The sequence below is a fragment of the Pelodiscus sinensis genome, chromosome 16 (assembly GCF_049634645.1).
Source record: "Pelodiscus sinensis isolate JC-2024 chromosome 16, ASM4963464v1, whole genome shotgun sequence".
Classification (NCBI taxonomy): domain Eukaryota; kingdom Metazoa; phylum Chordata; order Testudines; family Trionychidae; genus Pelodiscus; species Pelodiscus sinensis.
In genome coordinates, this window is record NC_134726.1 from 14,445,745 (window position 1) to 14,462,544 (window position 16,800).

Genomic DNA, 16,800 nt, shown 5'->3' on the forward strand with positions numbered 1-16,800 from the left:
GCAGTGCCCCTTCTGCCACTGGGGCCGCAGCCCCAACCCCAGCCCTGGCCCCAGCCCGACAGCAACGCGTGGCACCCCTTCTGCCCTCTGGCCCCGTCCCCGTCCATCCCAGCAGCACTGCACAGCCCCCCCTCTGCACCTGGGGGTGCCCCCACCTGGCACAGCCTGGCTGCACTGCGCAGCGCCCCTTCTGCACCCAGGGCCTCGTTCTTGACCCCGCCCGGCCCGGCAGCACTGCGTGGTGCCCCTTAAAGTGAGGCACCCCAGGCTAGAGCCCGGCCGGCCTGTAGTTTGGGCTAGCTGTGACTCTAGCCCGGAAAGCTGGAAGGCAGAAGCCAGCTTAGCCTAAGGTAAGGGAAAAGGAAAGGGAGAAGGGGAAAACAGGCAGGGGTCGGAGAGGAAGAGGCCTGTGCTCAGGGGAGGGGGGCAGGTCAGGAGAAGAAAGGGGAAAGCACCAAGGAACAGGGTGAAGGAGAGACAAATGCCAGGGGGCCAAGTGGAGACAATGAGGAAAAGGGCAGGAAGGAAGGTGTCAGTGGCGGGGGGGGGGGACAGGGTGATGCTGGGAGAGGAGAGGGGAAGGGCACTGGGTGCTAAAGGGGGAGAGGGAGGTGCTGGGAGAAGGCTTGAAAGAAGGGGTGGGCATGAAGAAGGCAGGGATGGAGCAAGACGTGTATGGCTACAGGGGCATGAGGGGAATGGGGGCAGAGGGTGGTGATGGGATGGGCATCAGGGAAAAAGAGGGCAAAGGGGGCAGGAGCAGTGAGGGAAGGGGGGCACCAGGAGGGTGCAGGGCTAAGGGAAGTTGCAGGTGCCAGGGGATTCTGGGGGTGAAGCAGAAGGGCAGACACCTGCAGGGGAGGGACCCACACCCAAGGAGAGAGGCAGGGCAGGTGTGTAGAGGGAGGTGTTAGGAGAGGGGATGAGGAGGGGTAACTCTCATGATCAGAGTGGGAACAGGGGGGAGAGAAGGGCTGGGGGAGTGGGGCAGGTCTCAGGAAGGCTGAGGGCAGTGAGAAGGGCAGGAGTCAGGAGAGCAGAAGAGGGTGAGGGCTTGGGGGGCAGCAGGCACGAGGGGAGCTGATGGAGCAAGGGGAGATTTGGCAGCAGAAGGAAAAGGTAGCAATTTATAAGATATTTATTAATAACAGTGGCACATCCAAACAAGCCATATGAACTCAGTACTGGTGTACAACACAAAATTCAATCTGCTCATGGGAGGAAACTCTTAGAGGGAACACTTCCCCCAGCCTCTCTGCCCCCGAGTTAATGTCACACACATTGAGTTAATGCAACTGCAGGATAGTTGCATAAGGGGGGTTTGGTGGGGGCCAAACTAATTCCTATTGGTAGGAGGATAGTGGGCAAAGTCCTTAGAGGGGGGTCACATGATACCTTTTACTCTGGTCACGTGTCCATCTTGCCCCGAGAGTGTTACCTCTAGAGGTGTGGCCAATGGGATTTGGGGTGTGGCCAATGGGGGTCGGGGCGTGGTTAACAGGGGTCAGGGGCATGGCTAAGGGGGTCAAAGTACATTTTTAAAAAATTCTTCGTGTGCACACCCTAATGAAATGTGCTGCGCATGCCTATGAAGTCAGCTAATATCATTCCAGTTCCTGCATATACAATCTCCCCCCAAATCACACCCACAAGGACCTAGGGGCTCTTGTTACCCTGGGACAGTGTAAAACAAGAACTTAAGTGAGTAGACATAATCTGAGCAAAGGCATGTGTACAGGGATCATGACTAAAACCCAGGTCATACACATGTCAAAGTGTGGGCCTTCCCCTAACCTACAGTCTCACCTGTAGAGCCTCTGTGGGTCTTTGTTCACAGAATCTATGAATTAACTCTGACTTTGAAAGGAAGCCAGGGATGATGCAGGGAATTTCTCCATGCTCCCTCTGCTGGGCAAATTTGGCCTGGATAAAATGTCCAATCTGAGTCCTTGAGCTGCTCCACTTAAGTCCATGGCAGTTAACCAATGAGTTCAATGGGAACATTATGTGGCCCTGTGAACAGTATACTGTGCTGGACATGCCTTAATCCCAGTAGATTCCAGACCTTGCAAAGCTCTCTCTAACAATATAAGCTTCAAATCATAATACCATCTACATGTTTTGTTAGTCTGTAAAGTGCTACCAGACCATTTGTTGTTTTTTTAAGTTTATCTAAAAATATACCCATTGCTATTTTTCAATTGCAGATACAGATTGGAAAGTGATTAAACATCCCCTTTGTTTCTGTCAAGGGCATATGCTTTGTCTCCTCCTCATCACCTCATGCAAAAACCATAAAACAACAGCTTTGCTCAGGGAAGGGAGTGATTTATGTAATTTAGCCTTTGCAGTTCTTTGCCGCAATCTAAAGCTGTATCTCATCCATGCAATTTTGCAGCTCTAATTATGAGTCCTAGGGATCTGTATACTTTCAGATAGACCAAGTATTTCATATGGTGCAGTGAGTCACTCGATGGAGGGGCACTATCCCATGTTCATTAACTGCAGTCCTTGAGGCACTTTTGAACTCACCTTTAAGAACATGTGGCACTTTCCTAGGGCTTCAATGATCACTTTACCTTCCAGAGCTATGCCACTCCTTTTGTAGATGCTTCCCTGCAGGAACGTATTGGTAGCTGTTGAATACCTGTAGCTGTATCTGGATCCCGTGGAGAAATTCAGCTCATTGTGTTCTAGGAAACAAACAAACAAAAATGCGGTGTGCATGTCTATATTTTATCAGCAATGGTAGATTTAGGCCATTTTGGCACCTGCTCCCTTTTAGGCCCATAATGGAAGTGGTCAGATTTTCAGGAGTATGAAGACCCCCCAGGAGCTCCTGCATGGAGGGCAAAGGGGAAAGTTTTGGCTTCCTTCCTCCAGCACACTCATTTAGGGCTCAGCCTCAATGTGGCCCATAACATCCAAAGCCCTGTAGTGTTTCCCACCACCCAAGCAGGCTATTTTTGATGACAGTGACATGAGACCACCTAGACCACCTTTTCTTTATGAAGTACCCCTTTAAAAAAAAAGTACCCCCAGTACCTACAGTTTTCAGACACACACAAACTGTTCTATCGTTGCAACACATTTGCTTAAACAAGTTAATCTTAGCCGGGCGGGTGATGACATTTTTGGGTGTAAAAAGTACGAAAATAATAAAGCGTTGTAAAACTTAAAACAAAAATTCAGTTTTCCACATTTCGGTTGTGACGACGTACCCCCCCAGACTTCTCTCGAGTACCCCCGAGTGTACTCGCACCACTGGTTGAGAAACACTGGTGTAGAGTAGGGCTTGGGGAGGCAAAATACTTACAGTGATGGGAGAAGCTCTCCCATCAGCATAGGTAGTTGTCCTCACTAATGTTTTGTCTATACACTGACAATTGAGCAATAAAGCTTTTGTTATTCACAGATGCTTAATACTCACTTTTGAAACAAAAAGCCAATTTAAACAAAAAAAACCAAACCCCTAGCCATTTCATTTCAACATTGTCAGAATTTTTTTTTACCTAATTTTCTTCTGAGCAAAATTTTGGCAGAATTCACGATTTCAACAAAGCTGTGTTTTACTGATATATAAGTTATGTGTAATGTAAAATGCTACCCTTGATTTCAGAGAGAAAGAATAGCAGGCAAAACAATGAAAAAAGCAAACAGCAAACGGTGATGGCAGGGCAGGGCTAGAAAAACGTGTACAGTGAGGGTGTTGAGAGCCATTGAACCAAATTGCAAATCTTGCATATGAGGGAAACCACTTCAAGCGAGGGGAGTGCAGCAGCACCCCCAGCACACCTTGTTAAAGCACTTATGGCTATGCCAGGATTAATATGGATTAATATGCCTATGCCAGGATTAATATGTTTGCTCTATCTTGGAAACATGGAATCTTGCTGCTTGCAAAATGTCTTCATCTATTTTACAGGTACTTGATGAATGATTCAATTTAAATGACAATGGGGCTTTAATGAAAACTGTGATCTGATTGCATGACTTGGATATCAACCCATGTAATTATCTTCTGTTGCACACACGCAACTGGAAAATATTGCTTCTTCCACTACAATCCCATAAAAGATGTGTAATTTAAAACTGCCACTTAATTGAAATTAATTGGTTAGTTCATATATGGTGTGCTGCCTCTACTGAAAAAAGTAAAAAATGCTAATGTATGTCATAGACGCTATACTGCTAGAGTCTAAAAAGATTCTCCTTTAGTACAGATTATTGTAAACTATGCTTAAGGTTTGGAGGATCAAAGCTGTGACCCTTCTGAGAGCTTGAGTTCTGGTGGCCAAAGCATGCCACGGTAAGACAGTAACAGTGGTCAAACTCCTAAAAGAACACAAATTTGTGGCATTATATCTTAGTAATGAGACGACCAACATAGAAGCAGGAGAGTTTGATTAAAGCATTCTCTCTTGCATCAGGCCAAGTGGCTGCTGAGGAAAGATGGCTACATTTCCCTGCTTACTTATCATTTGCTCCACCTGCAGGCTCAGTGGAGGATTGAGAGCCCTTTAAAAACAAGAGGTTTGTGTTAGCAACTGGGAGATTGGATTGGAGCACACCAGTGGTGGCTGTGCAGGACATGGGATCAGAGTGCTCTCTGATGAGTCTCCTATTGTTGTTCTGTAATGGAGCCATGTGCACTCAAGTGCCTGCTGCCAGCCTTACTGAGACATATGTACAAGCAGCCAACCAAACTTTGAATCTGTGGCACACCAACAGGAGCAACAACAAGGTGCTGTGGAGGGAGTGCTAGGCCTTTCTCCTAGCTTGATACTGTGCAGGTAATGGTGGGATGTGGAAAGACTCAGCACAGGGCAGGATTTTGCATTACATCTGTTGTAGCACACCATAGGCTAGCTTTCATGTTTGTGTGAGCTGAGTCTAATGTACAGCAACTTGGGGCAACATAATATTCAGCAATGCTAGGCAGTTAATATAAATTAACTCAATATCAGTAAATCCCAGCTCAGCTATTACTATCATCCTTCCAGTGAACCAATGCTCACTGAAAAGTCCAGCATGTTACAAAGAGCAGAGTCGTGTGGTGTGACTATAAATCTGCTCTAAATACCAGTTTGGCCTTACTCACCAGCACAGTCAGTCATACAGGCAGTTTCTGGGCCTAAATTCTCCTTGGATCCTGCAACAACAAATCAGAAGTAATTGTAGAAAGGCACAAAGAAACCCACATGCAGCTTCAATGACTGTCACCCTAACTATTTTGCCCTGGTCTACAGTAGGGAGTTATTTCAAAATAACCCCCCTATTTAGAAATAATAAGCGGAACGTCCACACTACCAAGCCCATTATTTCAAAATAACAGGACTTATTTTGAAATCTATACTCCAGCTTTCCTCAGCGAATAATGATTATTTCATTTCAAAATAATGTAGACACTATGCTGCTGCTATTTTGAAATAACTACTCCCCAGAGTAGGGTTGCCAGGTGTCTGGTATTCACCCGGACAGTCCGGTATTTTCAGCTCCTGTCTGGTAAAAAAAATTCAGAGAATACCGGATACCTAAGATGTCTGGTATTTTCTGAATTTTTCCCTGGCCAGGCAGTGAAAATGCTGGGCACCTGGCAACCCTACAAACACTCAGCTCCCAGCCCCCAGTGACCCCAGCCCCCATGCTTACCTAGTTCCCCAAGGCTCCTGGCACAAAATGGCTGCCAGCCAAAAGACCTAGGGGAAGCAATGCTTCTCCCGTTCCTATCCCTGCACTCACTGTTAAAGGGGACATGCTGTTTTATTTTAATTTTTTTTTTTTGGCTTAATAAGTCCTTGGAGTCCTTTTCTCTCTCTCTCTCTTTCTCTCTCAACAACTTTGGTCTCTCCCCCCCCCCCTTTTTTTCCTCCTTCAACAGAATTTTTCCTGGTGTTTTTTTTGGGGGGGAGGGTCGGTATTTTTGTTTCAACCATCTGGCAATGCTACCCCAGAGTAATTTGAAGTATTTACTCCCCAGTGCTTCCTGGAGCTGTAAGTCGAGGTAGCATGTCCACAATAATAGAGCCTGCCTCGTACAAATTTTAAGGCTCCCCCGTATTGGGGACATGTTATTTCGGTTTTGTTATTTCAGGAGTTATTCTGAATGTAGCTATTTCAAAATAATTTCCTAGTGTAGATATGGCCTTACAATAACACTGCGATATACACATGGCAAAGTCCTCTAATAGAATTTACCACAACGATTTTATTAGGGGAAAACACCCTATACAGCAAGAGACTTGTTACCACACAGTCATTTTGCAGTCTTCTCTGACAAAGAGTAAAAGCTCCACCATTTGAGCACCATCTTTTTCTAAATGTCACAATAGAAAATATTAGCTTACAATCCTCAGACCTTAATGCGTGAATAAAATGGGTCACATAATGGAGTCTGAACTGAAGGCCTTTCCATGACTGCTTAGTTCAGGCCAGGATGTGAGCCCCAGCAGCACAGGTTCTGCTGAATTATTCTGGGAGATGGAGAACTAAAGACACAGTCTGCGTCTGGCAGCTTCAAGAAAAGAACCACCATTGTATGCATTACAAGAGAGTTTTGTCTCCTCTGTACTGCGTGCAGGGCTGCGCAGCAAAGTTGAGATTTATGCAAAGTAAGAGCTAGGGTAGGGGTGGTCACAATATGACCCATGAAACAGATCCAGCCCATGGATGCCCTGGCAGGGGGTAAAGTGAGAGACTTTGTGAACTCCTCTGCCCCTAACCCCTGAGTGGCCTGAGGACAGTGGAGTGTACGAAGTCTCCTTCCCCTCGTCTGCCAGGGGCACATGGCACATAGAAGAAGCTGCCAGCTGTTCAAATTGTTGACAGTTCCCTCTACCTGCCTTGCAACCCTGGGAGGAGGCAAGAGAATTTGTGTACTCCCCTGCTCTCAGCCCCTACTCCCAGCTGTGATGATTGGCGTGGAGGCAGGGGAGCACACAAATTCCCTTAATCCCCAGGGACTCATGGCCCTGAGCAGCACATGGAGGGAACCTATGTGGCTGGGGCTGTTGCAGGAGGGACCCTGCCTCAGGAACCCTGTTGGATTGCTGGCTGGGAGCCACCTAAGGTAAGTGACTCCTGGCCACAGCCTGCCTCTGGCACCTCAGCCCCTCCCACTTCCTAACACCCTGCCCCAGGTCACAACCCCTTACTTCACCCAAACTCCCTCTCCGACCCCATGCCCGCTTCTGAATCCTGAGCTCCCTTCTGCACCCAACCTCTGTCCCTTAGTGTGGCCCTTGACCACTTTCCAAAACCTTGGAGTGGCCCCCAATCAAAAATTATTGCCCACCCCTAATTGAGATGCTGCTGCTTATAGAGATAGGAGTCAAAGTGCTCATGTGGGCCTAAAGTTCATTCAGGGGCATTCAGATGCACAGTGGTGGTTTTGATCCATTTGCTCATGTTAAACCATCATTAACTTTGTGCACATGAACACTCATGAATTCCCTTTCTTCCTTCTTCTCCTGCTCTAAAGAGGATAAACACTGTGAAAACCCAAGCAAATACATGAGATTACTATCATGTTTCCTGTTTCTCATCCATAAGCCAAGAAAAACCCAAGAGCTTTACCATCATTTTTTTTGATTAGCTTGATTTTTACTTCTTGAACGAGAGACTAATTGCTGTGGTTAGAAGGATGAAAGAAAATTCTCCTTTATAAGTTCTGACAAGCCTCATTCTAACTGTATCTGAATAAATGCCTTCTATTTGTTTTAAGGATGTAATAGTGTAGTCAATTAACGATAAGCAAAGGGTTATAGGTTAATGCTATAAACTACACGCGTTCCCCCCAGTCCCCACCAGCAATTTTTTTTAGTAGGCTGGCCAGCAGCCCAGCTCAGTCATACCTTGGGTCCAGGACCTACCCCCCACTGCAGCTCTTCATTTAAAGTGTACTAGGAGCCACGCGGGCAGGCATCCCAGTTCAGTTCTTGCTTGTGCCAGGTCTGTGAGCTCAGCTGCTCCGGACAGTGGCTGCTGCCACCCTGCACTGCTGCCTTTGTGTCAGAGGCTGCAGGGCAACAGGCAGCCAGTCCATGAGGGGAGCTGGTTTTTAAACTGAGTGTCAGGGGGTTCCTCAGGAGGGGGCTGGAACACACTGGATGGCAGCCCCACTCCTGGGGACTGCAGAATAGTCAAGTAACTGATAAGAATTCATAAGGTTAATCAACTAGTCAATTAACTGATATTTAACATTGCTAATTTGTTCCCTGGAAATGTCCTGGTCTTACATTTTATTTTATTTTACATATTTCACAGTTATTAATATTTTGGATACATGCATTAGCCCAGTGGTCACCAACCAGTAGTTCAGGATCTACCGGTAGATCTTTGAGTCTCTGACAGGGGATCCTGACTGGTTTGGCCAGGAAGCTCTCAAGTGCTGGCACTTTAGTTGCCCCTCCCCCACTGTCATGCTGCTCCTTGGAAGCCTCCTGCTTGCTGTGCAGGGTGTGTGAGGGAGAAGGGGTGTATGTGTGCTGATATCAGGGTATCCTCCCTCCCCCAAATCCTGTACCCCATCTCCACACAGAGAGAAGGGGTGGAGGGAGCATGGCAATGCAGATCTCTGTCACTCTTACACAATGTGTCTGTCACTCTCACAAACACAACTGTCCTTCCCTCTCCTGACCCAGCACATACATGGGAGTTGTTACTACTTTACTGCTTGCAAAGTGGGTTGTTTTTAGCGTTTGACTGGTCTGTGCATTGCATAACTTTCATTTCTCTCTTATGCCTAAATTTAATTCTTTGAGTACTAATGTACCTAACTTATTATGTCTGGAGTAATTATCCCTGTGGTTAGTTGTGCTCCTAGAGGTGGCTGGCATGTCCCTGTAGCCCCTCGAGAGGGTTAGAGCAGGGGTTCTCCACATGTTGTTCTTGCCAGCAGCTACCACCCCTAGAGCTCTCATTGATCAGTGAGGGAGAACTGTGGCCCGTGGAGGTTGCAGGCTCAGTGCCTGTGGGATAGCACATGGAGCCATTACTATACATTCTAGCTGCTTGTGGGGGTGGGGCTACCTTGGTTCTGCTGCTCTATAGCTGGGGCAACTATCTAGCTGCTCTGAGGATGGATAGGACTTGAACCCACCACTCTGTACTCCCTATGCAACTTCCCTGTCCCCTAGTCCACTCCAGAGGCTATACCACCTTACTGCTGTCAGAGGGTCCCTTATCCTGTGTCTGGTCACTCCCAGGCTGGGCGGAGGGGGTGGCTTGAAGGTAGGGAGGTGCAGTGGCATCTCCAGAGAACTTGGGGATGGGCACCAGCCTCTGGAGCACAGGGCGGGTGGGCTCAATCCCACCCCTCTCCACCCACTCAGGCAATGGCTGGGCTGCTAACACAGGCTGCCTGGGGGATGAGCCTGGCTCCTGTATTAGGAAGGCAGGATAAGGGACCTGCTGAAGGTAAGGCAGTGAGGTGGGTTGTGCAGTGGCTTAGGAAATAGGGTGTTCAAGCCCCAAGTCCCCCTGCACACCCTGGGAGCAACCAGACACAGGACAAGGGACCACCCCAAAAGAGGGTGGGAGGTGGGATGGGTTCTTGAGTGGACTAGAAAATACAGCACCTGCCCAAGCTGGACCTCTTGGAAATAGTGATCATAATATAATTACATTTAACATCCCTATGGTGGGAAAAACACTACACAACAGTCCAATACTGTGATATATCATTTCAAAAGGAAGAGGTTAGTTAAACAGAAATTAGAAGATTCAATGCAAAAAGAAAAATCCCTGCAAGCTGTATGGAAACTTTTCAAGGACACCAAAATAAAAGCTCAACTTAAATGTACACCTAAAGTAAAAAACACAGTAAGCAAATCAAAGAAGTGCCCCCCCCCCCCCCCCCATGGTTTAACAACAATGTAAAACAAGCAGTGAGAGATAAAAAGGCATCATTTAAAAAGTGGAAGTTAAATTTTAGTGAGGGAAATAAGGAGCATACACTATGTTAAAAATATAATCAAAAAGGCCAAAAGGAATTTGAAGAACAGCTAGCCAAAAATTCAAGAAGTAAAAGCAAAATTTTAAGTACATCAGAAGCAGGAAGCCTAATGAACAACCAGTGGGGCCACTGGACTATTGAGATGCTAAAGGAGCACTCAAAGATGATGAGGTCATTGTGGAGAAACTAAATATATTCTTTGCATCAGTCTTCATGCGTGAAGATATTTAGGGGATTCCCAAATCCGAGCCATTCTTTTTTAGGTGACAAATCTGAGAAATTGTCCCAGATAGAGTTGTCAGAGGAGCTTCTGCAGCAAATTGATAAACTAAACTAAAATTAACAAGTCACCAGAACCAGATGACATTCACCCAAGAGTTCTGAAAGAACTCAAATATGAACTTGCAGAACTACTAACTGTGGTTTGTCACCTGTCCTTTAAATCAGCTTCTGTACCTAATGACTGGAAGATAGCTAATGGGAAACCAATCTTCAAAAAGGACTGCAGAGGTGATCTTGGCAATTACAGACCAGTAAGTCTAATTTCAGTTCTGGGCAAATAGACTGAAACTATAGTAAAGAAGAGAATTGTCAAACACATATGAACATAATTTGTTGGGGGAAAGCCAATATGGTTTCTATAAAGGCAAATCATGCCTTACTAATCTACTAGAATTCTTTGAGGGGGACAACAAGCATGTGGACAAGGGGGATCTAATGAATACAGTAGGGATGTAAACAAGTAGTTGACTATATGATTAACCAGTAAGTCTAGTCCAGAGGTCTCCAACCTTTTTAACCACAAGATCACTTTTTCAGTTTAAGTGCAATGCAAGATCTACCTCAAAACCCAAATACTCTTGCCTGGCTTCCCTCCCCCGCTTCTCTGAGGCTCCACCCCTTCTCCAAGGCTTCACCCTGCTCACTCCATTCCCCCTTCCTCCCCAAATCTCATTCACTTTCACCATGCTGGGGTAGAGAGTTGGGGTACAGGCTGTGGTCTTGGGCCAAGGGGTTTGGACCATGGGAGGGGACACCCTGAAGGTAGGGAAGTGGGGTGGATTCTGGACTGGCCTAGGGCAGCATTTCTCAACCAGTGGTACGCATACCCTTGGGGTACATGAGAGAAGTCAGGGGGTTACGTCAACACAAGTGAAATTTGGCAAAAAATGTCTGGGATTTTGTCCTGCAAAGGGGATTGGGGAAGGGATGGCTGCATGTGCCTGTCAAATTGAACTTTCAGAACCATGCATCTGGATGTTAACAGCCGCTCTGAGCACGAGCCCCAACGCTGGGCAGGAAAGCGGGTGGTGGCAGCTTCAGTGAGACCCAGGGCAGTTCCAAGTTGGTGGGTGGGTTTGGGCAGGGAGAAAAAAAATCACTTCCACGGCCACCTCTCCTAGTTCGTTTCCTCTCCAGCAGCATCCCTGGAGTGCTCCAGGGGGGAGGGTGGTTGAACCTGGAGACGCACATTACCCCCACCCTCGCCAGCAGCTCAGTACAATGCATCCCCATCACCCCTTCCTTGTGGCACTGCGGAGAGGAGCTAGAAGATGGTGAAGTGGCACATTAATTTTTGCTCCGGAGGACCCCCCTGCATCAGTGATGTAGTGGGGAGGGGGGAGCTGCCCCCAGGCATCATGTTAGGGGGGCGCCAGGCTGGGGAGGGAGTGCGGCGAGCCCGACACTCGTGAGCCACTTTCTCCCTTCTGACAAGCCACCGAGACAGGCCCGGGCAGCAGGAGCGGGCGCTTCAAAGGTAGGGTTACCATACATCCAGTGCCTGGCTCTGGGGGAGGGAAGGAGCATTGGGTTAGAGTGGAGGGGCTGGGAGTGCCTTGCTCTAGGGTAGGGGTGGTTGCATTGGGGGTACTTGTTTTTTAAGGAATACATTATTTTAAAGGTTGAGAAACACTGGCCTAGGGGATAGGGCACTTGCCTGTGGAATGCAGGGTAGCACTCCGCTGGGAGTAGCCAGAGAGACAACACAGGATGCTCCAGGGATGGAGCTGGCTCCTGTATTAGGAAGGTAGGGAGGTGGGCTTGGTTCTGCAGTGGCCTAGGGGCTAGGGCATTCACCTGAAGAGCTCAGGGTGGTGGGCTCAAGTCCATCCCACCCTCCTCCGAGGCAGCACTAGTCCTGCCCTGTCCTGCCCTCCACCCACCCTGAGAGCAACCAGACAGCCATCACGGGCTGCTACAAGGATGGAGTTGGCTCCCATATTAGGAAGGTAGGGAGATGGAGTGGGATATGCAGTGAACTTTTGGGATACAGCATCAGCCTCGGGAGCACAGGGTGATGGGCTCAATCCAACACAGGCTGCCCCAGAGATGGAGCTTGCTTCTGTATTAGGATAAAGGATCCTCAGGGGTGGGGTGGGGGGCATGGATTCTGAAGTGGCTTAGGGGGATAGGGCACCCCTCTTGGGAACACAGGGTGGTGAACTCTAGTCCCATGGCAGCACCCCTGCCCACCGTGGGAGCAGGTGAACAGCCAACATAGACTACACCCCCAAGGATTGAGCTGGCTCTGGTATTAGGAAGGCAGAATAAGGGACCTCCTGAAGGTAGGGAGGTGGGCCGGGCTCTGGAGTGGACTAAGGGCTTCTTCAATGCAGCGTCCTCCTACAGAGGTTGCAGTGCAAGGTGGCAGGGGGCTCCCCAGGAGTGGAACCAGAGCATGCTGGCTACTTGCCCCATCCCTGGGAACCATAGGATAGTCTGCTAAGGATTCATGTGGTTACTCAACTATTTAATTACCTGCTATCTATGTACTTAGATTTCCAGAAGGCCTTTGAAAAGGTCCCTCACTGAAACTGTCAAAATCAGACTGGTGACTAGATTCACTATTGTTTATGACACTTCCAGATGCCTTGACAGAAAAGAAGGTGATTTTATAATTAAACTTTTACGACTAAACCTCTTTGAAAACCACCGAACATTAGCTTGCTATAATAAACAAAAAGTTTTGCTTAAGATAATTCTTCTCAGTATTAAGACCAGCAGCAATATTTACACCTCTTCCACAAATCTATGCTAATAAATCAAGGTCCTCCGAGCCCCATAGATCAATTATTCCTACAGAAGACAACAGTTAACAATACCTCTATCTTTACTAGCTGTTGCTAGTACCCAAGGCAATATATTTCATCTGTTCCATCTTCCTTACAGAAATGCTTTTGACAAGCTAGCACATTTAAAAACATCATTCAGATTATTTTATTGAAACCACATTTTCCACCTTTTCTTCATTAGATTTTGATAGTGGTGGGGTGGGGTGATTTCACTGTTTAAAAAAAAAACATTTTTAAATCATTCTTAAAGTAGAATGAGATCTTAATTCTCAAGAGTAAAATTATATTTCTAGCAAAGTACATTTGCCAATAATTTCTTTTTCTCCCATACAAGATTCTGTTGCTTCTTTGCAGAAACTGAACTCCCTTATGGAAATACAGACTTGAACAAAAAGAGCAAAATGAAAATAAGCTGGTGGTTGTTGTTTTAAATAAACTTTATCTAACCATTAGTAAATAGAAAGCAAGAAGATTTCTGGAATGGTTATTTGTCTGTCTAACTGACCACACCTCGTAATATCATTTTAGGACTACAAAATCTTGCTAAATCTATATTATTTGTGTATATAGATTTACCATAGAATAAACAATAGAATTCTAACTGCACTGCATTTGGAAAGAAATATAAATATTCTGCTTCATTTTCTCACAATCCCATTAGAAATTTAGCATACACAAAAAGAAAAATTACAGCCTTGCAGATCTAAATAACCAAGTTTGGGCCTAGAAGTGCCTCAGATAATTAAAATGGTTTCTTCTTTCTTGAAAAGGTCAGCTAGAAGCATAGAAAGATTCATCATCAAGTTAATTGCCTTTAAATGTTATAAATCAGCAATTTCCTTCGCAAGAGCTTAGAAATAAACACCATACACAATTCACCTTAATCATAGAGGGCCAGATTTTCAAGAATGTTCAGCACTTGTGTTTGGGGCCAGATTTTCAAAGAGCTCCCAGAACACTGTGGGCACCTAAATGATACCTCCTGATTCTCAAAAATGCTCAGCACTCAACTAAGCAAACGGAATGCTTGAGCCCTTTGGAAAATCTGGCCACTTAATTTAAGTCCCTGATTGGGAGCTGATAAATATAGAATTCTGTGAATTTATTTTATTTTAATTTCCTACCTTTTTGCTTTAGATTTAGGAAACAGCATGTCTCCGGACCTTTTTTGGTCTAAAATGGGCAAAATTGTTAGTTTCCTTCATTTATTTGGCTAGTTTAAGAACCCTTCATTTTCAAGATACTGGAGTTTTTGAATACTAAACTAATGCGGCCTTTTACAGCCTCCACTTATTCTGTAATGAGTGCATATACACTCACTACAGCAGTCTTATTTTCCTGGGCTTCCCCAGCTAATGCTGAAGGAAGATACAGCAACACTGTGCTTTTTAACATGCAAGAAACCCTCCCACCTGCAAAAGCACCACCCAGGCAGGCCAGCATACAGAACTGATGTACAGAAAGCCAAGACAAAGTTACTACAAGAAAGCGTTCCTACAAAAGCTGCAAGTCCTGACATAATTCACACTCTCCCAGATGCTTTGCAAGTGAGATCATTGCTCTGCAGAAACATTGTATATTGGAGAGAGAGCAAGCTGCGATTTTAGCAGAGGAAACAATATTTTCTTCTACTTACTCCTAGGCACTCCTGCGACAACCGCACAGAATAAAATGACTGAATGCAGGCCCATGACCATCCAAAGTGCCTCCTTAGCCCAGCAATAACAAACCCACATCAGTCCTCTCAGAGGCAGCCCTGAGCCAGGCAGTGAAAGAAAACTTTCTTCACAAAGCAGGAGCTGACTTAGTTTAACTCCCCTCTTCCAGCCAGGGGAGGGGCTGAAAGGGGAGAGGGGGGTGGTGTGTGTATGGGAGGGAGGGGGTGGGGAAGCGTAAGGGAACATGTCAGCCACTCTGAGTTCTCTGATAATGTTTTAGACTCAAGGTACCCAAGCAAGGACCATTTCTAACCTATGGAAAAGTCACCCCTCGGCAGAGGAAGCTGAAGTACTCAGCATCGAAAGAGGTGCGACAACCTGACCAACCCAGGGCAGCCATGCAGATGACAGAACAGTGATCCATTCCAGCACAGCATGGGGAAATGGGCACAGGGTTTGGGGCTGCAAGGAAGGTGTGTCCGTGGTAGGGGGAGAGCGAAGCAAACAACTGAGGTTTTCTCCCTCCATGCTCACCCAGGGCAGCAACATCCTCTCGGCGGAAGTGCCATTCCTCAGGTGACTGAATGTTCGCTTAAAACCACACAGACAGGCATGTAAAAAAGAGCCCTGGTGATAGCTGCAGGGTTTTAAGACATGACTTCCAGTGTTCCCTGGTCTAACGCCTTCCCCTGCAGCAGCTGCCTTCCGTTTGCTTTATTTCCACAGCTCCCACTTCTCCACACAGGCTCTTTCCCTTGCTCTGCCTGGCACACAGCAATCTTTGCAGTACCTGTCCTCAAGAAAGGAGAGCTGGAAAGGACCTCTGGGGTTCAGCCCTGCAAACCAAGGCACAATTATAAACAACTGGAAGGCTGCCTGCCTCAGCCAGAAGAGCACCAGGGATGGGTGTCTAGGGCTATGTCTACACTACGGCTACGTCTACACTGGCATGATTTTCTGAAAATGCTTTTAACGGAAAAGTTTTCTGTTAAAAGCATTTTAGGAAAAGCATGTCTAGATTGGCAGGATGCTTTTCCGCAATAGCACTTTTTGCAGAAAAGCGTCCGTGGCCAATCTAGATACTGTTTTCCCCAAAAAAGCCCCGACTTTGCACGCTCCATCTTCTGCCCGCATGTCAATCAGGGCCTGGAGGTGGTGGGGAGCACATGAAGTCTGCCCCACCCTGCAAAGGAGGGCTGTGCTTAGAGTCACCCGCCAACTGAGCAGCAGCTGGCAGTTGACTAAGTGCCGAGCCCCTTGTGTCAGCCAATGGTCAGGGCAGTGAGTGGTGTGTGTGTGTGCTATACACCCGAGACTTCAACTGCTGAGACCGGGGTCGCTTGCAGCGGGCAACCTGGAAGAGGTTAACGAGCGCCCCAATAAGTTTGCAGGAAGAGCTTATTACACATCAGATTTTAGCTGCTAGAATCTGTGATTCCTTCACAGCTGGCAGCCTGGGGGAGACTGAGAAGTGCCCCAACAGACCTGCCACCTGGGAGTGACACAAATCCAAACACCCAAGCTCTCCCTATATCTGTCCCTTAAGACCAGCTAAAGTTCTTTTAAATTGTGCCTGGTTCTGTTACAGCAACTGAAGGAGTCAGGTTAAAGCTTAAACAGTTACAGGTTTATTGAGGAAGCTTATAAATCATATGGTTGCAATGGCTATTGTTCTATTTCTTAACTGCTAGCAAAATATAGATCTTAAAAATGGTTACAAAGAAGATAAACATAGGAAAAACAGAAATAATAGTACCAAGTAACAGCTTAACCTTTAAAGAGCTCTAAGTCTGTGTACACTTAAGACAGAGGACCACATCCAGGTACAATTTTTACCCCCTTCTGTGCCTCTCCACTCCAGCGTGTCAGGCCAGGGCCGGTCCCTCAATTCCTAGGAAAGACGAAAATACGAGGTGGGCGTCCCCATAGAACCTCGGGAGGTCAAACACCTAACCCGACCAGCAGGTAGAGGGTAGATTGACAATCAAAAGTGAGTCTGCTGCTGGACCTATTTTTATACCCGTGGGGTCACGTATTTCTCTTTCTTATCTATGATGCCAAATGGTGCTGGTCTGTCTTTTGTGAGACCAGTTCTTACAAGGGAGTTGTGAAC

The 16,800-nt window shown here is 46.8% G+C and overlaps 1 protein-coding gene across 6 annotated transcripts in view; it reads right to left on the reverse strand.

The window, feature by feature from the left end:
- Window positions 1–14,854, reverse strand: part of LOC102446612 (uncharacterized) — a 234,792-nt gene extending 219,938 nt beyond the window's left edge. For all 6 annotated transcript variants that reach the window (XM_075899317.1, XM_075899316.1, XM_075899315.1 and 3 more), the window contains exons 1-3: window positions 14,666–14,854; window positions 5,102–5,152; window positions 2,533–2,693 (exon numbers count right to left, since the gene is read on the reverse strand). In XM_075899317.1, coding sequence (XP_075755432.1) covers window positions 2,533–2,693; window positions 5,102–5,152; window positions 14,666–14,765 — 312 coding nt within the window. In that variant the 5' untranslated portion in view covers window positions 14,766–14,854. The remainder of the gene's footprint in view (window positions 1–2,532; window positions 2,694–5,101; window positions 5,153–14,665) is intronic.
- Between the last annotated feature and the right edge of the window lie 1,946 nt (window positions 14,855–16,800).